Source organism: Phaenicophaeus curvirostris, chromosome 16 (assembly GCF_032191515.1).
Source record: "Phaenicophaeus curvirostris isolate KB17595 chromosome 16, BPBGC_Pcur_1.0, whole genome shotgun sequence".
NCBI lineage: Eukaryota > Metazoa > Chordata > Aves > Cuculiformes > Cuculidae > Phaenicophaeus > Phaenicophaeus curvirostris.
This window is the reverse complement of record NC_091407.1, coordinates 7,208,589-7,233,248: the sequence shown is the minus strand read 5'-3', so window position 1 is coordinate 7,233,248 and position 24,660 is coordinate 7,208,589. Positions and strand designations below refer to the sequence as shown.

Genomic DNA, 24,660 nt, shown 5'->3' with positions numbered 1-24,660 from the left:
GCGCCCTGCCTCGGCACTGCACCCGCCTCTCCTCTCCCAGATTAATGCTGTGACATTTTGAAACCTCTCTCAGCTCATTAGGCAGTTGCGTAATGAAGCCGGCTCTAACACCGTTTAGAGAGCTAACCTAATTAATGGTGCCAGCTGCCAGCGTGTGCCGTGCTGGGGAGGAGACAGGGAGAGTGGGCCTGCTTGTAAATACGGCCACCGAACATCACCCAACTCAGCTGGCTGTCCCCAAAGCAGCTGGGCAGGGTGACACCCGCCTGCTGGCACTACTAAGGACATTCACACTGCTTAGTTGGTGTAGATGGGTGTCCTTAAACCCAGGAGCAGCGTAATACAAAGAGGCTTCACCCAGCAAATACTGCCTGCTCCATATGGGGCTGCGGCAGGGACACCGCCTCACTGCCATTGCAAGCATGCAAGGAGGAGATTAGCCACTCATCCCTTACCTTCTCTCATTGCCAAAGAGCCGGGCCACTTCTTCTCTCCCAGGGCTACGGGCCCGGGTTCTCCGCTCTAGTCGCTTCCTCTCCACCTGGAAGGCCTCACGATTACTGATCCTAACGGCCTTGGGAACGTCGGCCAGGGTGGTGTACTGCCGGCTGGCTTTAAAAGAAAGGGGACGCCCCGATTTTTCAGCTCCCCTTCCTACATCTCTGCTGCTGGAGTCCTTGTGCATGGGGCAACTGCTCTTCGAGTCCAAGGAGTTCAGAGAGAAGCTGGGAATCATTCGGTCGCCTGATCGGGTACCTGGGGAAGGAAAGGGCTGGGCATGCTCCTGTGAGGGCGATTTGGGATAACTGTACCTGTTGTTCGGGGTGCTGGGGCTGGGTGGGCTCGGTGGGGGTGGCAGCTGCTGCTCTTCCAGCTTCGAGTCTTGCTTGGTCTTCTCCAAGGAAAAGTACCCGCTCTCAACACGTGTCTTCCGCCCACAGTCTATCCGGTCTCCATTCATGGAGCTCTCATCTAAGGGACAGGAAAGTCACGCTTGGTTTCATGCTCAAGTTCTGCTTATAACAACAGCACCCCAATTCCACCCATGAAGGGTACAGGAAATGAGAGGAGAGGCACTCTTGAGCCCTAGCCTCGTGCTGTGCCACCTCATGCACCCTTGGCTTTTCCACCCTGACTGCCTGTCACGCCCATGGGGATGGTGGGATGGTCAGCAGGGAACTGAGGACGCCAGTCCAACATTTGGGTTGAGCTTGCACGGTTGAAAGACCTCAACCTTCAAACTGAGAAATGGATGGCCATAGTAACCACTCCATACCCATTTCCATCCCCAACCTTCCCAGCCCAGCATCAACCACAGCTCTGCAGGCGCAAGGTGATGATCACCTTGTCCCTGCAGGAGGGAGCAGGCAGGAAGCATCCCCCATCCGAAGGGGCAGATAAAGGAAATGGCCACGGCATGTGGGACCTGTCCATAGCCCTGGCAGGAAGAGTCCCCAACCCTTATTGTTCCAGGGAGAACAATGCCGCAGCCCTGGCGCCTTCCAGGGACTCATCAAGGAGACCAAATGTAAACAGGGCCCTGACGCAGGGCTGGAGGAGGAAGCAGTGCTCAGGGCTTGGCAGCCCTGACAGCCAGGCTGAGCGCAGCGTGGCCCCACACCCTCCGGGTGCCCCAGAAGTGGGTGTGGAAGCACTGGAAAAGGTGGTTTTCCCCTTATTTTTCCAGCATTAGGGCAGTACCACCTGCGAAGTGAGGCAGCCCCATCTCCCTGTCAGGGCAGGATTGGGCTCCATAAAGTATGGTTACCCAGCAGGTGATGCAAATTTGTTCCTTCCTGAACTCCAGCCTGCAAAGTCTCACTCTGGTTCCTGCACGATACAGCAGGGATGGAGGCTGCCTTCCACTCCTCAGTGGGACAATCTGGGAGCCAAGCCCATTGTAACCTTTTCCTTCATCGTGTTTCTTTTTGCCAGGCCCCTGCAGCATCACCCAGTGCCGGCACTTCCATCCTCACCTTCCTTGCTGTCCAGCATGGGATCTTTCAGGGAGCTGGCAGCCCCAGCCTGACCTTGCACCGGGCTCGGCGCTGGGCTGATGCCACTGCTCCCATCTGCTTGGTCTTTGCCCCTCATTTCTTCCTGCCAAAGCGTGGACTTGGTGGCAGGGACCTTCTCTGCACTGGGGATGTTGCTGCTGGTCACGGCCATCTTCGCAGGACCGGGCTCCTAAGGAGAAGAGAGGAGACAGCAGGGTTAGGGGGTTTGCCCCAGCTCCATACCCAGCGTGCCCATGGGGCTGTCCCTGGAGGCGTGGGTTCCATGATGCTCGTGTGCTGCTTCACGACACATGCCACAAGGATGGGGACAGGGACAGGGCTGCTCAGCCGTGCGCCACCACCGCATTTGGAAGGTGACAAACTCGTAGGTGGAAATCCTGCCCCAGGACAGTGTGGTTGGGCAGCAGGTCAGGACTTCCTCGTCCAAAAGGATCAGTGCCACTATCACAGCGAGAAAGTAAACATTCCTTACTATCCTTTCACAGAGAGGACTCCCAAAATCAGCTGCACCTCCCCATGCATCCAGCTGGGAAAAGATCCAGGGCAAAGGCGAGCTGACAAAGGAAGGAGACCTTCAGCCAGGCGCTGTGGGAGTGGAGGGGATCACTTTGTTTTTTGGATAGGAACTGCCCCTCCCGGTGCATTGTACGTGATGCTGTGGCCAGCAACACGTAACTCCTTGGGAAAAAGTCATCTCATGCTCACACAGCCTGGCCCTGAGCAGAGCAAAGCCCTGGCCTTTCCCTGGTGTTCAGGGCCCCGTGTGGCTCTGCTTACGCTCCAGCAGAACAACTCTTCCCAAAAGCTGTCCAGTGCACACATGGGGCTCCGTGCTCCAATCAAAGTGCAATGCTGAGAACCCACAGAGAAACAGTTCTGTAAGGTCCTGAACCACAGAGAACCTGGAAATGTCCCCTCTGCCAAAACCCAGTTAGGGGGGACAGTGCACCCTTGTTATTAAAGCAATTAAACACAGTGTTGTCCCTCATTCTCCTCTGCGTGTTTGCAGTCCTTCTGTGCATCCCCGATCCCTCTGCAGGCTCTCTTGTGGGCAACCACTGCCACTCACAAATACAGACCAACATCAGGCTTCTCTCCCAGCTCTGTTTGCCAGCACTGAATTTTCTCAGTATTATAACCAATGTCCAAAAAAAACCATAAAAAAAACAAGCTAAAAGACAAGGGATGGAGGAGAAAATTTCCTGGCCCCAGCAGCTGTGTTGTTTGTTTGTCACAGCTGGTTTGCTACAGGCCACTGATAAAAAGAATAAAACCCAACCAGCTCCTCCCGGGTGCTTTGGTTACTGAACACGCTGCTTCTTTTACAAAGGAAATACAATATCACATTGAGCTTTATGCTATTTTAAAACAATACTCATCATCTGAAATGCTTCTCTCGCTCATGAGGGGCTCTGGAGTCCATGAGATGACGATGCCGTTTGGTGGCCGCAGCCCGGGCAGCTCTGGCTCCGGGCACGCCCCAGAAGAGGCAGCAGCTCTCACAACCTGTTTAGGGCTTGGCTTTGTTTGCTAGCAGATGTTTTGCTGTTGTCATATTAAGCTTCTACATTAGCAGATTATTTTCCTTAAAGCCACCAATAAATCAATGACAATTAACCCCCCTCCAAAGTCTCCGGATTGTGGGAAGTTTTCTGGCTGCATGTTCCCTTTCCATGAAGCAGGGGGAATCCAGGAGCAGCCACAGGGTGGGGACACGGGCTATGAAGAGCATCCCCTCCTTCATCAGCACCATGGGTTTTAGCCCTGCTCCTCCAAATTGACACTCACAGGGCTGCGCCGGAGCTGCCGGGTCCTGCCTCCACACAGAGCCACAACAAGCAGCAAATGACCTCAATCTTAAAAAAAATCCCCTTGGAAATTTCACTTTAAAGGAATGCAGTGTTGAAGGTAAATGATCCAGAGTTCACAGACATCCTGCTCCAGAGTTCACAGGCATCCTGCTCCAGGGGTTGCTGCTTGAGCAGGGGTCAGATCAGACCATCTCCCACGGCCCTTTCAACCTCAACCCCTCTCCCATTCATTGATCGAAAAGCCCCAAGCAAATTGCCAGCTCAGGATACAGACTTTTATATATTCCTTGCACCTCCCCCCATATAATTATTTGTAGATACATATTTAATTAGACACACACACCAGGGCCAAAAAGCAGTCTATAAGCAAGTAGAGAACTTAACTCTTTGCTACCCAGTGCTATGAACAGCTCCACAAAGGAGCGTACACCAAAATCAGCAAAACCAGCCTCCAGTTGCATTCAGTGTGCCTGGGCACGCTCTGCTTCCCCGAGCCTGCCGCACCCCTCTGCAAACCTGTCCTGCAACAGAGCGCAGTGCCTCAAACCCCACATTTCAGCCCCAAATCCTGTCTCGATTTCCCAGGGAGAGCAGGCAGGCACAGGCAACAAGCCCAGACTCTCCTGCTGCCTGCACAGCAAAAGCTGCAAGAGAAACCTATCCTTTAGTCCCTAAGACTGCAACCTGCTTGCAAGGCAAATGTGAAAACACCTCAAGGATTGCACCCAACACCTCCTGTCCAAGAATGTGCAGCTGGAGCAATATTCCCAGCTTTGCCTGCATTTCTGATGGAGGGAATTGAAAATGGCCTGATATCCCAGGAGCACCTGGCTACAGCCGAGCTCTGCTGTAGCACAGACAAGGAAAAACTATGTGGGAGTGAGAAAAAACAGAAATCTCCTTTGCTTAAATTTTTTTTCCAATCACAAAGGTGTCCATCCCTCCTTTAGCAGCTCTCAGACATGATCCGCTGCTGGATTAGTGGGCGGCCGTCTTTAGAAAGGAATCAGGCTTTCTCTGCCGGCACACGGAGAGTGAGCTGAATGGCAGCCAACTTCAGAAGAAGCCATTTCACAGAGGGGGATTTGGTGTTGATTTTCTCCCCAGCATCCTCTCTCCTTCCCTAGACCAGCTGCCTGCATCAGTACGATTCAGGAGACAGAGGGAAGATGTTTCTTCTGCTGTTGCAGGTTGCTCATGTGTGTCTGACAGCACAGCATCCATCTGGCAGCAGACACCCCATGAAGGTTGGTTTTGAAAAAGTGAATTTGGATCTTTCTCTGGTGCCACAGGACCAGGAGTGATGGGATGAAGAGAATGGAAGGAGGGTAGCAAGCAGGATGGGGCTTGGGGTGGACCACCGCAAACCAAGGGTGGGGAAAAGTGCCACCAGGCTCACCCCATCCCCAAGCACCTGGGGAGCCCGTCCACCCAGAGGGAGCCAGCATCCTTCCCGCAGCCGCTTCCCTTATTTGGTGCTCAGGAGCTCAGATCCTGTACGGTTTCCAAGAAGTTGCCATGGTGATGAAATGTAACCCAGAATGATGTTTTCCTGGCTCTGTGCCCCTTCTCCTCTCCGCCCTGTCCCCCTCCTGAACCCAGCCTGGGTTTAGTGTTGCGCCAGCGATGGGGTGAGCATCCCTGCCCAGCTACATCAGCTCACTGGGGTGCCCCAAATGTGGCAGCCCCCTCCCTGGGGCTTGATGACAGGTAACAAACATGTAGCACGACATCTCTTGGCCATGGAAGGTGAAAGCATCTTCCCTAGAGCATCACCAGAGCCAGCACTCAAGGGGCTGTGACAACCCCAGTCCTTGGCAGGGGGTGGCTCAGACTTCCAGCTTCGTGGGCAAAAAAAGGCCATCTTCCCCCCAGTTTTCTGTCTCATTGCCCAGAACCTCTTTATCCAGTGGAGTGGTAGAAACTTGATTCAAACAAACGCCATACAAAATCCATCCATGGCCTGGTTTGCACCAGGACCATCCTGGGGACTCCATCGAAGGGGACCTGAAAACCAGGGCTCAGGGGAGCCCCGATGCTGCTTCTAGCCCCCCAGCACCGCAGCACAGCTCAGCTGGAGAAGCCCTCCCAGCTGGTTCCCCATGGTGGTGGGATGTGAGCCTGGAGGTCAGGCGGCCTCAGGGACGCGGCTGTTCTCAGCCCCACAAGGGATGAGGGTGGCCTTGGGGTCACGTTCCCCATCTGTGGGATTCTCCCCAACTCTGGCCACGTGGGAGCCCAGCAGGAACGAGTGAGTCACGGCCGGCACCGCTTTTTACCATTTATAGTCAAAGTGAGCACGAAGCCACCGCTGGGTCCCTAGAGAGCCCGGCTCCGGCCCCCGGAGCTCCCAGCCTGGCCCTGGCCTTTAGTATTTTCCTTTCATTCCCATTATCTCTGGGGTCATCTCGAAGGGGGTAATCGGAGCCCGATGGAATTTCATCCTGTTTCTGCAAAAATGGCCCACAAACAGCCAGCACCTCTCCCCGGTCCCCCACGAGGACCAAGTGACTTTGCAGCTGCTCCTGGGACAGCGTGTGCAGGGTTGGTGCCACAAGACAGCACCCAGGAGGTGAAATAGGCCCCCCGGCAGCAAAGAAAGCAGCAGTAGCTGTGTGTGACCCTGAGAAGTGATGGCCAGGAATTAATTCACGCTGTACTGCTGCCCTGGCTCGCCCTGGACCAGCTGGTTTGGGAGACCTTCCCGGGGGAGGAGCAGTGCCGTGGCCCTGAGAGGGAGGCAAAGGAGCAGATGACAATGTGTGTCCCCCTGGGGTTACCTGTGGAGTTGGGGGCTCTACCTTCCTCTTCTTCTTCTGATTCTGCTTGTTTGTCCTCGGATAGACTATCAGCATCTCCAGCCACCTGCAGGCAGAGAAAACAAAAGGTGAGGCCTGTATCGAAGGGCAGAGCACAAGGATGAGAGCCATGCCCACACTTAACCATGGAGCATAACACAGCTTCCCACAGGAGGCCCCAAAGCTGTTCCCCTTGCAACAGATGGCTGTGACCAGTCATCCCACCTCCAGGATCCCATCTCCCCTACGGGAGACACAGCCCCATCCCACCTCCAAGGCAGGGTGCTTGCAAGCAAATCACTCCCTCCATCCTGAGAGGGAACACTCGCGCTTCACCCCTAACCCCATCCTTCTGGGCTCTGCAACTTGGCTATAAGCACAAACCCCAGCTGGAACTGGACACACAGAGGGGCTCAGTCTCTCCAGCCCGGTCAGGGTCAACATGGTACACGGTACCCAGAAATCATCCCAACCAGCTCCTGGTGGAAAAATGAGGCAAGACAAGAGGAGAGAAGGAATGACCCCAGGCTGCTTTGGTTCAAACCCCACTCACTGCAGGAGCAAAGCCACAGCCAAGGCTGACATGGGACAGGGATTCGAGGATCTTGAAAGACAGTCGAGAGGGACAGAGCCTCCAGCAGGACCTTCCCCTTTGTGTGATGCCAACGCCTGCACACTAGACACAAAGTACTTTTGTCCAAGAAAGAGCAGCGTGAACTTGGCTTTGTGAAGTCCATTCCCTGCACAAGTCAATTCTTTGGGGGAACCTCCCGTGCCCTCCTGCCGCAGCCTGACGACCTGCCCTTCCATCCCTCTGAACTCCATGGGGATTCATGGACTGCTGGGAAACATTCCTGCTTCAGATGTCCCTGCTTCCCTCTCCTGTTCCCCCTACTTCACACACTGCTGCTGCAAAGCGTTTAGAGATGACCACATCAAGTGGGGTTTGGTTAAGCAATAAACACCAGAAGCATGCAACGAACGTAAAACAAATTCTCCCCCGGCCGGGGAGATCTTCCCGTCGTGCTGCAACTGCAAATGAAACCCGTCTGGCACAGACCCAGAGTGGGACTGTTTCGGGATGATTAATGCTTGCAGTCAGGAGCAAACGCGCTGCTTCAAAATCCATCGCCAGGCCAATGAACAGTAAATCAGCCCCACCTTGCTCTGCAATGCCTCTCCCCTCCCGCACAGCTGGCAGGACCGGCAACAAAAGGCTGAGCTGCAAACTGAAGCATGAGGAGAGGGAGAACAGAGCAGGGCATGGGGATCAGTCATGTTTTGGGGCACAGCCATCACTCCCACCTTGGTTCAGGGAGGGGAGAGGGCTCCCCCATGCCACACTCCCTCTGTGCCTCGACATCCCAGCTCTGCAGCAGCTGCCTGCTTGTGAACAGGGCTGGGGAAGGAGTCGTGCTGCTACAGGACAGATCTGCTGGCCTGACACGGTGCACAGAGGGGGAATCACCTGCACTCCCATGTCTCAGTAGAGCAGGGAAGTTTCAATACATATATTCAATCATAAATCTGATCAAAATCCCAAGCTTTTGCAGGAAAATGCTTATTTCAACCAGTATTTACTAAGACAGGGGAGTCACAACCGAAGAGAACACTTGGAAATAAAATCATCCCAATGGAAAAGAGCACTGACTCTGCTCCTGTCATGCCTTGGGCAAGCAGGAGGCACCATGCTGCAGATGCTTTGGGAAGAGCAGGAAACAGCGAGTATCTTACCCTTTCAACTTTCTGCTCTAGTTTAACATATCAACAACTACTGGCAGGAAGGCAGCAAGCGCCAGACATCCCACATGGGCAATGCCTGCAGGTGAGCAGCTGCCCCGCAGCAGCTGGTTGCTGTGTGCCAGCAGCTCGGCTCTCCCGCGGCTCTGCACTTTCGCTGTTACTGGCTTCAATGCAGGCCAGCACACAAGTGAGGGATGAGCATGTTTCTAGGTCACCATCCAACACCTGGAGCCACAAAAATCTGCCGTGATTTGTTCTTTTTAGTGGTCTAATCGTCAGTGTTGCTGAGCAACCGCATCCCAGCAGCAGGTGCTCTTACAAGTGATATTTTAATCATCCTCAGAGGTCACATGCTCCACTGGGACCAGGGGGGTGGGCTGCATCCAGCCCTTCTCCCAGTTTGCCCGTAGGGAGTGACCAGGGCAAGGCGGGCACTGCAATGGTGAGTCCAAATGGGGATGGGGTAAACGGAAAGCAAGCAGCTCCAGGAGGCCACATCTGCCCAGGAAAAGACTGGAGGGTGTTTGGCACTTGTGGTCCTCGGGCAAGATCCACCCTCCTCTTCCTCCCAGGTAAGGGGATAGCTCTGCGCTGGCTTGGCCCCAGACTTGCACTCACCCACTGATGATCTCCTTGTTCTCAGCCCGGATGAAGTGCTCCTTCTCTGGCGTCAGGATGCACAAGGAGAATTTCTGCCCTGTCCGGCTCTCCCCGTCCACCACATCCGTGCACTGGTTCATGTTGATGGTGCCCTGTGGGAGGGTTGTTGGCTGCAAGGGGAAAGAGAAAGGAGGAAAGTTTAAGGACAGAAGAGCAGATAAGCGCAGAGTTAAGCCCTAAAACCAATCCTGGTGCACAACCGGATCCTACACACCGAGACGCTCTGTCCCAGTACCTGGACCCATCTATGTGTCACACAGCAAGGCCATGGACACAGATTAGGAGAAACAGAGCAGCAGGTACAACTCCTGCTAGCCCAGTCCAGCCCAGTCCAGCCCTGTCCAGTCCACTGCTGCCAGCAAGATATTATTCCTACACCAGATGCCCAGGGAAGGACGGCTGCCCCACCGCCAGCACAGGGACAGCAAGGCAAGGCGCTGAGTGGCCAGCTTTGAGTTTGCAACCACAAACTATCTGGGGCGATGGGGTGGCACCAGGGGACAGAGGGTGGCAAAGCGCAAGGCCCCACCGCCCTCAGCACAGGATGGCTCAGGCAATATAGACAGATGGACAGACAGACACGTGTGCCAGGTTTTTCCCATTAAAGTTAACAAACCAGGGAGTTTGCCAGGGAGGGACCACAGCATGGAAGGGACGTTGTTTGTCTGGCAGGCTCTGCAAAAACGGTGTCACCTTCCAGTCCCCTTGCTCTACGCAGACACAGCAAAGCGGGAAGAGTGGTGGCGCCGCTGGCCAGAGGGGATGTTGAGGGACCCAGAGGGGTGTAAGCACTGACAAGAGCTGACGGGTCCATCTGGAGCAACGTTGGCTCATCCGATTACAGCGCGGCCATCCACTCCCAGTGCAAGGTGCCTGTAGCCCTCCCTCCTCAAGCAGCGATGCCCTGCCTCCCCCATCCCCACCCCACCTGTGCCCTGCCAGGCTTGGTGACACTGAGATTCCCTTGCATCCCAGAATGAACCTGCACCTGAGGCACAAATGACTGGACATGGGGACCCTTCTGAGCTGCCAAGGGCACTGAAGGAGCAGCCAGAGCAGCCCCTGTCCAACTCCTTGCCCCAGCAAAGCCTCCTTGTGCCCTCCAGATGGCCAGACCAACAGGGAGATGGATTTTTGGCACATTGTTAAGGTTTTTGCCATGGAAACGGGCTCCCCTGCCAGCAAAACCCCTCCAAACACAGCCTGCACCATGCAAAGGAGAGGTGACCGGGGAGAGCTTGATGGCCCCAGCCTAGACCCCAGGAAATTCAGTGCATCTCCCCAAGTCCACTCACTAACTCATCTGCAGGCCGTGAGAAATAGCCCCCTTCCCCAGAAAAAGGGTGTTCCCTGTGGCTGTGGCCCCAGGTGGCAGCATCCCATGACAATGCAGGGCTGGCATGGAGCCATCACGGGCGCTGTGGCATCGGTGTCCCCACGCTGATGGGACCAGACACCAAACCCCCTTTCTCCCATTGTGTAAACGGGCATCAGTGTCCACAAACCCTGTGGGATGGACGGAAAGCAAAGTCAAGCCCAGATCCTCGGCACGGAGCACACACAGCTGCCCACCCTGCAGCGCTGCGGGAAGTCGGCTCCTAAGAGGATTTTTTCTCTTAGACAACAAAAATAAAACCCCGCTTTCCGGGAGCTATAAAAACTCAACGGAAAAACTTTCTCCCGCTCCAAGTGGAGTCTTGAAAACCTTTTTGTCTCGTGGGGCCGCAGCACAGCCAAGGCCTCCAGGACCTGAATCTGGATTGTTGTGGGGGTCTGATCATCTCCCCAGCTCTGAGCACGTTTTGCACCAGGGAATGCAACTGAGACCAGGGAATAATGGGCCGAGGGCAACTCCAAGAGGGATCTCCAGCCTCTTGTGAGGACCCTGAGACACTCAGTCGCTTTTGCCACGGGCACCCCACGACTCTCTGGGAGGCCCCACAGGGATTTGGCAGGGATCTGGCACAGGAGGAGAAGAGGAGAGGGCTGCCTGCAGAACCTGCCTGCTCTCCTCCCTCTTGAACAACACGGCAGCGTTCAGGGCAGCTTCTCCTGCTGCTCACACCCAGCCCCGACCCAAGCGTGCCTGGAGCGGAGGAGCCGGTTTGGGCCCCCCCATCACTGGGCCAGCCCTATGAAGTGGTTTTGCTGCATGCCCCTCCTTGTAAGAGTGAACACTGGCATCTCACACAGCCTGATGCATCAGTGCCCAGCCAGCACCGCACATCCAAGCTGGGACACCAGGACAGGGGCTGTGAGCAAAGCCAGCGCTGTCCCCTCTTGCACCAGCGGCTGGGGAGAGGATGGGCACCTGGAATGAACCCTCCAACCCACTGCAGCCCTCCTGCACCTCTTGGAAGCAGATGAAACCTGACAGACTAGCAGCCTCACTCACTCATGATGTAAATTCCTTTACTCCATTTATTTCCTTCCTTGGAGGCAGTGCAGGCACCTCAAAGCAACACAAAACAGGTTGCCCAGAAGTCAGAGAAGGTCAGGTTGGAAGCGGCTCTGAGCAACCTGATCCAGTTGGAGGTGTTCCTTCCCATGGAGGCGGGGTGGAACTGGATGGACTCTAAGGTTCCTTCCAACCCAAACGATTCCTAGATCCTATGATTCTATGTAATGCAGATGGTGCCAGGGGTAAGCACACGCGCACACCCAATTCCACCAAGGAAAAGGTCAGAGCTTGTGCAGTACTGCACCCCAGGAATGCCTCAAAACAGGCCAGGGACCCCGAGAGAGGAGCTGGTGATGGTGCATGGCTGCTCCTCTAAGGAACCAGAACAGGGACAGCCTTCAAGTGCCAAAGCCACTGGAATGGCAGGGAAGCAGGGAAGACAGCAGAGATTCAGCAGCAGGGGATGAGAACACACAGACCCTTTCCTCACCTCTGAGCACCCATTTCTGTGCTGGGGGCTTCCTCAGGACTGGGGATCCCCAGGGAAGGACAAGCAGAGCTGGGCCCCAGGCTGGTCCCAGGTCAGGTGAGGACAGTATGGCTCCGGCAATTGGAAGGGAATAACTAAATGCAAAAGCAGGGAGGTGTAACACAGCAGAGACGCCAAAATAATAACAAGGCCAAGACTACAACCAGCCCTTTGAAGAGCAGATGTCTTGATACAAGGTCAAACCCAGCGTTGGACCCCAAGGCCACGGGAAAGCTTTGCATCTGGATGAAGCAGGAGTGAAGGCTCAGGCTCAGCTCCAGCTGCTGGCTTCTGCTGGTCCCTGCCTTGGGGACAGCCCTGTCCCCAGGCGCTGGCTCTGCCTTTGCCATTTCCCATGCTGCTGTCAATGGGATGGAGCACACAGCTACCCCGCAACTGGATGTGGTGCCTGGGTGTGTCTTTTAGCAGGGGAGAGGAGTGGAGGTACAAGAGGGTGCACCCAAAGAGAACACTACTATGGACACCAACAGGAGCATCAGCTCTCCACGGTGCCACCTCCAGCCTGGCGAGTGGAGCAGCCCCCCACCGCTCACCGGCACAAGGAAGGCAGCACCCACACCATACGAGCAGCTACAGCTCTCTACACTGCCAGTATCAGCAGAGGAACCAGAGCCAAGAAACAATAGTGTTGCTGTTTCCCTCTGGTATGACAGATCTGTATTTACACACACACGTGCTCACAACATCCCCCTCCACACTACACAAAGCCTATAGTACGCTCTACTCCTCCTCCTCTCCCCTCCCGGGTGCCCAAGACGTGAGTCACGCTGTGCTCACACATCCACAACCCCAGCAGCCTCCAGACAAGATGCCAGGACCTTTGGATGGATGCTCTTAGGATGCAGAGCCCTGCAACCACAGCACACCCACCTTGTACAGTGGAAAGGAGAGAAAGAAAGAATGAGGACCTCTTACAAGCCCAGAGGAAGAAGTCCCAAGCAGGGCATTACTGGGGAGATCCAGGTGCTGTGGCAGGAGGATGCACAGCGCTGGATACTCCATGAGTGAGGAACTCGCAGGTGCAGAGGCTGATGCTCTAAGTCTACAGGGGTTATCTGCAAAAGTCCCTCATTCCATATGGTTTTGCGGTATGGCTGAGGTAGAAATATAGGATTATCTAGATTCACCAATTCCTAAATTTTCTCCAAGCACCTTCCCTGTAATTTCTAACACATGTGCATCATAGCAGCTTGATCCAAAATACAAGACAGTTCACCCAGCAACTGTACACAAGATGTTTTCTGAGCCTGTAACCCCGCGGTCAAGCTCCTGAGGAGCAGCTCTGCCACGGCCTCGGTGGGACACAGCCAATGCCCACGCCATTCTCCAGGGCTATTACACAACGTGGGCTGATGAAAACTGGAACACAACCTTTAAAGAAAGGCAATGGGGCAGGGGGAGGAGGAAGCCGAACAAAAGGGACATTTTACTTTCTGCCAAGAACCAGGAGGGGAAGAGAAAGAAAAAAATCCCACAACCATTTGTCTATCTCGCATGGCGGGCTGGTTGCCTTGGCACCGGGGCCCAGCCATCCCCAGGGGGGAGATCGTGGCTCTGCAGCCCTGCTCAGCCGCAACGCTGCACGGGAAGGGCATGGGCCCTGTCTGGCTCTGCCCTGGCTCCCAACGCTGCTCCAGAGCAGCAGCGAGGCTGCGGCACCCGGGGAAGAGACATCCACGCCGCCTCCATAAATGCTTCCTGACAAATGTTAGTTCTCCAAGCTAAAATATTCATAAGGGTGCCTGCCGAGGAGCGCGTTGCTCATTTACAGCACTCTAGAGTACTCTGCAAAGGCAGCTGCCGTGTTTGCTAAAAGCTTCACCCATCCTCGGTGCCCGGGCTCAGCTGATCACGGCGCTCGAGGCGGGATGCAAGCGGGAGCTTGGCTGGGCTGCAGCGTGGCAGGGAGCAAGACTCCACTGCCCCAGTGCCACAGGCACATCCGAGCAACATGAAGACAACTGTGCCTTGGGCAAGAGCAGCACCGCAGCTTGCACAGGCAGCTCCTGGCACCCAGCATGGTGCGCCCTGAGCTGCCCAGGCACCAGAGGAGCAGGGCTTTAATGAGTGTTTTAGGCTTCCTGCCACTAGGCATGAGGCTATTGATACGGCCACAACACGAGCAGAGCCCTGCGGTGGGCAGATTTTATTACACTTCCAGATCATCTAACAGGCTGAGCATCCTGGATTTATTAAATTAGACAAAGGCTCTTGAAAATAACGTGTATGAGCTCTGCAAAAGGATGGACTGGAGCAGTCACCCATCAAAGGCAAGCAGAAAGTTGTGCTCCTCCATCCCACACTTCCCTGCAAGCAGGAGTGCTCCCTCATCCCTGCTGTCCCCACGGCACCTCTCTGCTCTCCCTGTGCCATCCAAGCAGGAGGCGGCTACCTTTTCTTGGCCATCTGAGCACACCTTTCACACCTGCAGCCTACCTGTATCAGCACCTACTGCTCAATGAAGCCACTGAGAAACCTCCAGCTTGCTCGGGCCATGCACCAGGCAATAGAAAAGCAGTTTTCTACCTTGGACAAGGGAACACAATGGAGGTATCAAGCAACACACATCCCACTGCACCTCTGCATGCAAACCTCATGTCCCTGTATAAGAAATAGGGGAAGGTGGACCCTAATCTCACTGCTGTCGGGACTCTCCACCAGCCAGAAGCCATTGCCCCCTCTCACAAGGAATGCTCTGCAGATGTGGCCTTGGCGCATGCGGTGGCTCTGCACTGGCAGCAAACCTGGCTTGCAATGCCACCAGCAACTGCCCTGTACTGGCACAAGGAGGCACAGGACAGGACACCTGCCCTGGTGTGCAGCCAGCAATGCAGAAACACCCTCCTGGCTGGATAAATGCTCCAACGCTTCCCCCGGCTCTTATCACGCGCTTCCCCACCATTGGCCCCTGCCTGTTCATCATGGGCACCGGCAGCTGGATCCTAACATTTGTCCGGCCAGCGGAGCTCCCCACAGCCCCACATCATCCATCCCAAGGAACCAGCTCGGGGAGGTGGGCTGGAAGGATGGGTTAGCAAGGCCCATGCATGCCTGTCCCTGCACGCCGGGCCCTTGTAGAGCCCTCCTAAGCCTCAACCAGGAGATAAAACAACATCAGCTCCACTCTCACCAGGGGGAAGGAATTTTGTTCCCAGGGAGCAATTTGGGGAGGGGGTGAAGCACAGGGGCTGGGCAGGAGAGTTCAGCCAGGGGCCGCTTTTAAGCAGAGTCGGTGTTTATGTCCACAGACAGCGAGTCTAAACACTGAGTGAGGCTGCGAGCTGGCTACAAGCACCCTTGGGCTCCTCTCCCACCCAGTGCCACCCCACTGAGGAATGGGCAGCACCCATCCTGGGGGCACCTGGGCAGCAATTTTGGGGCCAAGAATCCCACCCGCAGCGCTGTCCCCATGGGTGTCCATCCGGAGAGCGCGCGTTGGAGCAGAGGGAGCCCGACTGGGGCTGCGCGGGAGGCTGGAGCCCGCTCGACTTGGCCTTATATGGCCATTTTCGCACCGCTCCTGCAGCTCCCAGCTGCTCCCCACCCCAAAGCAGGGTCGGGAGCTGGCAGCCAGCGCCTAGCCTGCCTCCTTCCTGTTAACCTCTTTCCTGCTGAACAACCTTTATGGGGTCCATGCACGATGGGGATGGTCATACCCTGTCCCGACACAACCGCCTGCACAGGGCAGGGAGGGCCAGCAAACCTGGTGGTGGTCACCAAGTAGGTGCAACCTCCTTCAGCGCTGGGGTTCGACCCTCTGGGTCCTTGGTAGCATCCCTAGGTCCAGGGAACCCTTCGGGGAGCTTGCACCCATGCACACATACACTCCATGTCCAATGCTGCTGGAGAGGAAGAGGGACAGAAATGCAGAGAACATCGGCACTGTGATGGGAACAAGAGCAAGGTCCCATTGGGATGAGGGTGGAGGGGCTGCCCTGAGCTGCTATCCCAGCTCTTTGAAGACCAAAGCAAAAGCTCAGCATTGCACAAAGAGCCTGGAGCAGCCACTCAACACATATCCTGGCTCTTCAGGAACCAAAGCAAAGGCCTACCATTGCATAAAGAGCTTGGAGCAGCTGCCCAACACTTACCCCAGCTTTTTGGGGACAAAACCAAAAGGCCAGCATTGCATGGGCACTTGCTGGCCCTACCATGCTAAAGACACCATCTCACAGCCTGGGAAACCCAAGAGTTACTCTTCCCTCTTGCTCTCGGGATTTAAATGCATTTAAAATGCAAAACGCCCTCCTCTCCTCCTAGAAGGGGGGTGGGAGGAACACATGATAGCAGATCCGACCCCATCTGCTTGCAGCTGCCAGCGTGGCATCTTCCCTGCTCCCCAACACGCAGGCACAACAGCCACCCAGTCAAAGGGAAAGCAAATATCCGTGGCGCTCAAGCAAGTTGTTATGGTTACGAGCCCAACAGCAAAAGCCCAGTGAGACCACGCGCTGGGACCATACACACAGTAAGGGACCAGAGCTTGGTGCACAGACCACGGTAAGTGAGTCGCCTGGAGGTGGAAACATGGTCGTTTGGGGGTGGGAAGGAAAGGCGGGCTTCATTTACATCTTGATATTTGAATTTTAAATTGCACTGTTCCAAATCGTCCTTGTCAACTTTACTCTCCACCCCCTCAGTGTAGGAGACAAGTCCCAGGTGGTCCCTGCACTGCGCGCTGCCAGGCACACGTGTAGCTGCTCACCACCACCTCTGTGTGCGCTGGCTCACGCATCCCTCGAGCTGGGTAGAAAAACTGGTGATAGGGGCAATGCCCTCGCTCGGGATCCTTACAGCAGCTACAGAAAGGTGTGAAAGACATTTAAAAGAAAAGCGCTTCACGCTTTGAGAAAAACCTTAGGAAAGGAGACCAGGGCAAAGCTCACTTGCTGCTTGATTTTGGAGCAAACCATCTTGCAAAGTGGGACAATAAGGGCGGTTGATGTAGGCTTTGATGTTATTTACAGCACCAAATGTTGCTGGACCACACTGTTCCAACCTAGGGCAACTCCCATCATGGCCAAGGACTACACGGAAATGTGCTGCAGAGCACACGGAAACTGGATTCTGGTCAAGCCAAATGAGGCTGACCTGCTGCATGTGGCACCCAAAGAGGACTTCGTGGAGAGACTTGGGAAGATCAAGACTAGAAATACAAGAGGACAGAAGGGGCTGTGGAAGGAGCTGCTTCCATCAAAGACAGGCAAGGCCAAGGTAAGAGCCATCCAAAGAAAGCAGCAAATGAAGCCAATCAAAGCCCTGTACCTCCCTAAGTGAATCTATCTCCCCTCCAGACTAGAGGGGAAGGAGGGATGGGTCTCCTGGTCTCCAGCTATCCTACAAGCTCTCCTACAAAACACACCTGAACAGAGGAATCAGAGCAAACACACAACAAGAGACCAAGCCATTAGCACTGTCACAGCCATGTGAAGTCATCTCCAACAGCCATCTTTCTGAGCTCTGGATAATTTAAGACCCTATATTACGCTGGCCCAGGAAGCACCATGAACTGCACACAGAGTGAGGTGAACACTAGCAGGTGCCTCCCACAACAAAAGAGAAAATAAAATGACAAGACATTTCCTGATGTCTCAGTACAAGAAAAAGAAAAAACATTCAGATTCATATGAACTAGAAATTTTCATTTTTTTCACTAAACCACAAAAATAAAAGAAGGAAAGCACCGCTTCACAATGGACAAAGTTAGCAGAAGCCCTTCAACAAAGCTCGGCCACAACACATAGGGCTGGACCCACTCAAGCCAATCCCATTTGACCAGTTGACCCAATGCTCTACCCCAGGGCCATGGGTTTTTTTACCCACCTGGCTTCTTTTAGGCTCAGCCAACCTGAAAATTTGCTCAGCAGATTTTGCTTTGCAGTGGGTAAAGGCAATTTAATCATGGTCATCGTTCTTCCCAACCCACTATGCGTATGCAGTGCACCCACCTGCTTCCCCTTCTACGGAGAAATAACGGGCTCTGGTCTGACTGCAGGAAAGCAAATGCCGATTACGTCCCACGCTGCACATCTCCTGCAGGAACCATGACCTGCGGCACTGCCACTGCGGCGGGTTTCCCCCAAGCTCCCACCTCTGTCCCCGAGGACTGTTAGTACAGGGGATGCAGGGATAGGTTTTAAGCTGAAAGAGGGGAGATTGTGATATCAGGAAGAAATGTTTTGCTGTGAGGGTGGGGAGGCCCTGGCCCAGGTTGTCCAGAGCTGTGGTGGCTGCCCCATCCCTGGAGGTGTTCAAGGCCAGGTTGGAAGGGGCTTTGAGCAACCTGATCCAGTGGGAGGTGTCTCTACCCGTGGCAGGGGATGGAACTGGATGGGCTTTAAGGTCCCACCCAACCCAAACCATTCTATGATCTTGCACCATCACTTACTGTCTTCAAACAGGGCAAGTAGGACAGCCCTGGGGATCAGCAGCACAGGATCTGCCAGAGGCCTGGGCAACTCCCATGGGTGCAGATGCTTCAGTGGAAGTTCTTGAATCCGGCCAAATTAGCCTGGAAATCTCATTACTCCCCAGTGCTGCTCTTAAGGGCTTTGCAGAGCTTCCTGCCGGGCTGAGAATACCACACAGCTGGGCTCCCAGAGCACCTGAGGGTCTACAGCGGGGGGTGCAAGGGCCAACCCAAGCAGAAGAGGTTCCGTTAGGTTGGTGAGCCAAGCAGCAGCCATGTCTTGCACCCCATACCTCACCCCTATAGAAAACCCCACACCTGCTCGATCCTGCATCGCTTCCAGCAGCTTCCCGACAAGCTTGGACTCTGCAGACATTCACAACAGTGGAGATGGCTGCCAGGCAGCGTTCTCCAATCTTTGACCATCCCACTGAACAGCACCAAATGGGAGGCTTTTTGCCCAAGGCAGGCAGCTCCAAGGAGAAAAGCTCCCAGTAGGCAAACTCGGCGGCTGTGGGCCAAGAGGACCACCCAGCAACAATTTGAGCCAGGCTGCTGCGTGCAAAGTGCAGTGGAGACACCCGTGGAGATGGGAAAGAGCCATCCTAGCTGGGCACCACTGGGCTGTGACAGGCTAAAAGGCAGGTGGCGCATGGGGAAAGAGCACTCTGAGTACCTACGACAGCCTGGGACAAGAGTTGGGAATTACACAGTGAGCTGCCAAAGCTTTCCCCGTGTCCCGGGTAAGCAGCATTTTCTCCCTAAACCTGCTGCTTCCATCTGGCTCCTGCACTCGCACCGGAGTTCAGAGGAGCAAGTTCATGGCCGTAAGCTGCTCCCACGAGCACTCCCCACAACCTCTCCTTCATGAGCAGCTGTTCGGCACTGGTGGAGAGGAGCAATCCGGGGCTGGTGCACCCGAGGGGAATGAGCCCAAGGAGGTTGTCCATCCTCCCTGTCTGGGACAATGGACTTCACCCCGCCAGCAGCAGCCTGTGCGTGGCATTAACCACCATGCAAGTGAAACTTCCCCTTCCTCCACACATCTGTTCCATCCATAATCCTCCCTGTCCCTCCCCTAATGGGAAAGCAGCCAGGAAAGTGAACCAAAATCCTAATTATATCCCAGCAGCTCCCCAGTGCCCTGGTGATCTGCTGGGACTTTATCAATGTGGTTGCAGCAAGGCTGATGAGACAAGGAGGAAAGGGCCAAGACTGGGCGTGCTCCAAAAACCTACCCTTCCCCGCAACCGCAGCATCACAGCCAGTGGAAATCCCGTGCGAGCTCAGGATGCTGCTGGGACATGTCTAAACAGAACCTGTGCTCCCCTGCCCTCTACCTCCTCTCCCCAGGGACCCTGGCACCCACAGCAAGGGAAATACTGCCAGCATCACCGTACAGAGACCAGGAGGAGCAAGAGAACAGCCCACGACCTCACTGCGTGTCCCCAGGGCACTGTTGGGGCATAAAATCATGGAGAGTCACAGTTACGGCACCTGGAGCCACACACCCATGGCACAGGGCACGCAAGAACAGGGACCCCCAGAGCTGTGTCCCCACAGCCCCGTGGCGAGGGGTGCAGTAGCAGCAGAGAGATGGGGAACAGCTCTGGGGTGCAGGCCAGGAAAACACAGGGAAAAAACCCTCCTGGGTAGGAGGGAGCCTTCCCAGCTCCCTCCAGCCCCCAGAGCTGCCCAAGCCCCACATGCAGACCCTCTGGCCCAGGCATCTGCTCTCCTTTAAAAGCAGAAGGGGTAGTAGAGGAGGAGCTGCGGGTGGCAGGGTACAAGCCATGTTAATGCCGACATCAGAGAAACCAGTTCCTGGATCCTGTGGGAAGGAGGTGAAGGGTAAAGTTAAGCTGCTGCACACGTGATTTACCTATGGTAATTTTAACTTTCAGCAAGACTGTCTGGCTGTTTTATCTTGTTGCCTACTTGCAGTCAGACTCGAAGGACTGCAGGGAAGAGTGTCTTCCGCAGCTTTCGAGGCACAAAGTAGAGTAAAAAGTTTTACATAATATGGATTACCAAAAGCACATTCATGCACTGTTAATGCATCCAGCATGAGGGAAAACCAGTATTATTCTGGTATTTTTTTTTTCTACCTTATGTATCTTGCAGCCCATGATAACTCAGTGACCAAGAGCAATAGCAAAACCTGCCTGGGAATTCTCATTTTTCTCCAGAAATCTCTCAAACCAGCGCTGACAAAAGGTGGGAGACTTCAACAAAAACGCTGCATCTGAGAAAAGTCATTTAGAAAACCTCACTGAAGACCTCAGCTTGTCTCCATGCAGGTTTTAACCTGAAAATGTCCCTTTTACTGACTCCAAATCTCATGAATAATGCATGCCCAGGATAAACCAGAAATATAATATTCACTAATGTTTCCTTAACAGAGAAGCAAGGACTGCAAATCAGTAATTTATTAACCCTGAACCATGTTACTGCTTGAACAGAGTGCACATCTCAGCCTTCTGCCCCAAAAACACCAACAGAAAGTTTGCTCTTGAGCTACGGCAAGAGCTGCCGAGGGCTGGCTGAGACCCCCCACTTCCATCACACCTCCAGCACAAACATGGCTTGTCCTGAATGCTGCAAGATGCTGAGATCCTGAAAGCAAGACTGGGAGCTGCCACCCTCCTGCCTCCTCCTTGGGGGCCATTCCTTCTCTGCCAAGAGGAAAGCGGTGGTGGGAAGCCCACAACCCCACACTCGCTCGCGGCTCCGGCCGCTTTCTCAGGCATTCCAAAATTTGGCCAGAGCCTCTTTTCGCAGCGCCCCCCGCCCCCCATGGCTGGACGCCTGCCTAATTGTCTATTTATTTATTTCTGCATTTTCCCAGCTCCCCGCACACTCTGGCGCGGGGCGGGGGGAAGCCAAGGCCAGCTCCCAAGGCAGACCCAAAAAAACTGGGGGAGGGTGCAGCTCCCTCTATTCCCTGGAGGCCAGGAGGAAGCGTGGGGCTGGCCGGGAAGCAGTGGGAATGGGGGGCGGGAAGGGGGGACGCCAGCAGCATCGCCCACCCCCTTTCTTTGCTTTGTGTGCACGCTTGGGGAAATTAAAAATAGCTGCGTCCAAAGAGTGGCTGCAAGCACCACAAAGAGCGTGTTGAGCGGAGGCAGCTGCAAGCTATTTGCTGCCCCTGGTAATCAGCATCTCAGCTTGCAGAGCTCCCCCCAGCCCCTTCCTCCCCTGCCAGAAGCCGCCGCTGCCTTTCTCCAACCCACATATGTCATGTCAACAATCGATGTATACAGGATCTCTGCCGGAAAAAAAAAAGAGGGAACACACTTTGATTTTTGGAGCAGCTTTGTTGCCTTGTTTGATTTAAGTCCTCGTCCTCCTCTCCAAGCTACCACCGAAAGCTTTGGAGCACTGAATCCCCCAGGCGAGGCCAGGATACTCCCCTGCCACCCAGCAGAGATGAGAGCCTCGGGATGTGCCAACCACCGAAAAACTGCTGCTTCCAGGAATTCTTTCACACAACGGGAAAAGGGGAGCTATTGCTCAGCATTACCCAACCCGTAGCCCACAGACCACCACCAGTGGTCCCTACCAGCCTCACCCAGTGGCCCGCAATAGGGCTGGAAACAATTAAAACAACCCCCATCCCCACGTGCTGCAGCCAGCAGGTATGGGGCTGTGCCACAGGCAGCTCATTTCACACCCCCTCCCTGGCACCAAGTGACAGCAGGACAAAATAACTACGGTTTTGTTGGTTCCTCGGGCGAGCTGGTCATTCCTATCTCTGCAGATGGGCACGGCCACCCAGGGACCGGGGGATGCTCGGGAGCCCAGTGCTACCCTAGCTCATGGGGAGCTGGGATCAGGCACCCACCAAAGGCAACCACTGCTGTAGCCCATTCCTCAGCGACTGGTGGGGACTGCAAAACAGCTCCTGCTGCCTCCACTGTAACCGCTCCACCAGAAAGAAAAAGGGGAAAAACAAGGAAAAGGCAACCGATGCAACTGCTTACAGTTAATACCAGTGCCACCATATGCTGCTTGCCACTGCGATATTGGAGCTGTTGCTCGAGTGCTGTTTTGTTGGACATTTATGGCATGGTGGGATGTAAGGAAAGCCAGGTCTGAGGCCACCAAGCGAGGCGGAGGGTGGGAACAGCAGCTGGGGCCCAAAGGGCTCACGTGTGCTCAGCAATTAGCTCTGTCATTTCACTACCAGCTCTGACATCCTCACTGCTGATGGCCCTTAGAGCTGGGTTTGATTTCTGCATTAACGTTTTACAGCAGATCAGAATTTTCCTTTCTCTGAGCCTGGAGCCAGGCTGGAGGCCATGGGTACTGAGCCCAGGATTCCAGAAGTCATGAAGAAGAAACTCCAGCTGCTGCAGGTGCCTGTATCCCTCTGCCTCCCATAAACCAGATGAATGCCATTTAAAACCGAGCTCATTTCCCTTGCTCCTCTTGCACGCGTCTCCTACACAAATGTCTTTGCTAGCTCTCAAGGCATGGAGGAGAAGGAGAAAAAGCAGAAAGGACAGAGCCACTTGAACTTGTTCTTGTTGCTCAGAGTAAGAGCAATTCCAGCTTTGCAGCTCGCCCAGCAGAAGACAATAGGGGCTGTGTTGTTTCCAGGAAGGAAGCACCTGGGCCAGGTCATCAAAGCTGCTCCTTCATTAGGAGGTCATTGGCTGCATTGAGCTCTCCCAACTCTGCTTTCATCCTCTCGCCTACTGTTAACTCCCAAATCTCCCAACACAGACTCCTTCACGTCAGGGCCTCTCCTAGGTGAGTCCTGCAGGCACCAAACACCCTTCTTGAGGTGCTTGGACATGGACATCAGCTTTCTCCACGTGAACAGAAACAGCCAGCGTTATCCACTTAAGCTCACAGTAAACGCAGGCACTTTTGGGCCACCTCGATGGTCCCTGGCCACAGACCCAGGTGCCAGGACTGGTACTGGAGCTATCTGTGGAGGAGCTCTTCCCTGTTCCTTCATCCCCCACAAACCACCTTTCTGCAGCTCAGCAGTTTCACTATACTTCCCCAAACACCACACTAAACCAAACTAAAAGAGGTAAAATAGAAGAGGGTAAGGACAGGGATAAGGGTAGGGAGCCCTTCATGGAGGTGCCCACAGGTATCCTGACAGCAGAACCCACCTCCAGCAGAAACTGGGGTCAGACACTTTGAGCAGACAGGAAAGGAAAGACATGAACCCCCATGAAGCCACTGTTATGGGATCCCCACATACCCAAACCTAGTGAACAAAATTACACTGGATCAGCATCAAGCGAGACATCAGCATCAGAAAGAACACATCCATCCATCCATCTATCTATCTAGTCCCTTCAAGGCTGCCTGGTCCCAGCTTCAGCAATGTCCTTGGGAATGAGCTCCCAGGGCTCCTTATAGGTTCATGAATTTTTTCTCCCCCCCCAAGAGCTGTATTGAAAATTAAACAGAAATCCATCAAAGACCTCCGAGCTCTGTCAGGAACCACCGGCACTTGTTCTGTCCCTATGTCTCCTGTAGAGCAATCACAAGGATGTACTTTGTCTCCTCTCCCTTGCACTCTGCAAGGTATACATCTCCTGGGGGAGAAAGGATCGCTCCTCCCCAGTTGTTCCCAACATTTCCTTATTTCTACTGCACCAGCTCCGAGACAGCCACTGAACGTCCCAGGGGAAATCTCCCCATGGATCATCTTCTACTCCGCTCCCTGCCAAACCAGTTATTCCCCTAGCTCTGCTGCCCACCACCACCATCACTCCCATCCTGCATGATTTTCCATCCACACCACAACCATGAATCCAGGAGCTCCTGGATGGAGACATTTCACCCCCCTACACACTGCTTAAACTGGTGGGACTGGCAGGGCGCTACCACCACCATTTGCCGAGGTGGCGCAGCACCTCTGGACCATCTCAGGATGCAGCCACACAGGGGATACTTTCCCCTTCCATTGGGGTTGAATCAAAAACCTGAGGAGCTGGGAAAAAACTCCTCCTGCTGCACGACCAAGTCAGACCCATACCCTGGAAAAAAAAAAAAATATGTGATGAGGGTCCCTGCCACCCTCCGAGTCTCACACAGCTGCTCCTCTCCAGCCCTTCTGTTTCAGTTCACTTTAAATTTGAAACATACTTTGATTCAAGCCCAAAGCTTTTTAAACAGAAACTGAAAGTCTTGAAGAGCTGGCAGAGGCACTGGCAGAATTGTGCCCATGGAGGGGAAACATCGGGGACAGAAGAACAGGGGTTTGTACAGCTTGGTGTGCCGTGGAGGAGGGGGCAGGGAGAG

The 24,660-nt window shown here is 54.5% G+C and overlaps 1 protein-coding gene across 6 annotated transcripts in view; it reads right to left on the bottom strand.

Moving 5' to 3' along the window:
* Window positions 1-24,660, bottom strand: part of MPRIP (myosin phosphatase Rho interacting protein) — an 80,144-nt gene that overhangs the window by 35,858 nt on the left and 19,626 nt on the right. For 3 of the 6 annotated variants that reach the window (XM_069870301.1, XM_069870302.1, XM_069870303.1), the window contains exons 4-7: window positions 8,989-9,140; window positions 6,610-6,694; window positions 1,977-2,187; window positions 456-972 (exon numbers count right to left, since the gene is read on the bottom strand). In XM_069870301.1, the coding sequence (XP_069726402.1) occupies window positions 456-972; window positions 1,977-2,187; window positions 6,610-6,694; window positions 8,989-9,140 (965 nt within the window). The remainder of the gene's footprint in view (window positions 1-455; window positions 973-1,976; window positions 2,188-6,609; window positions 6,695-8,988; window positions 9,141-24,660) is intronic. The other 3 variants (XM_069870304.1, XM_069870305.1, XM_069870306.1) reach the window with 3 other exon arrangements.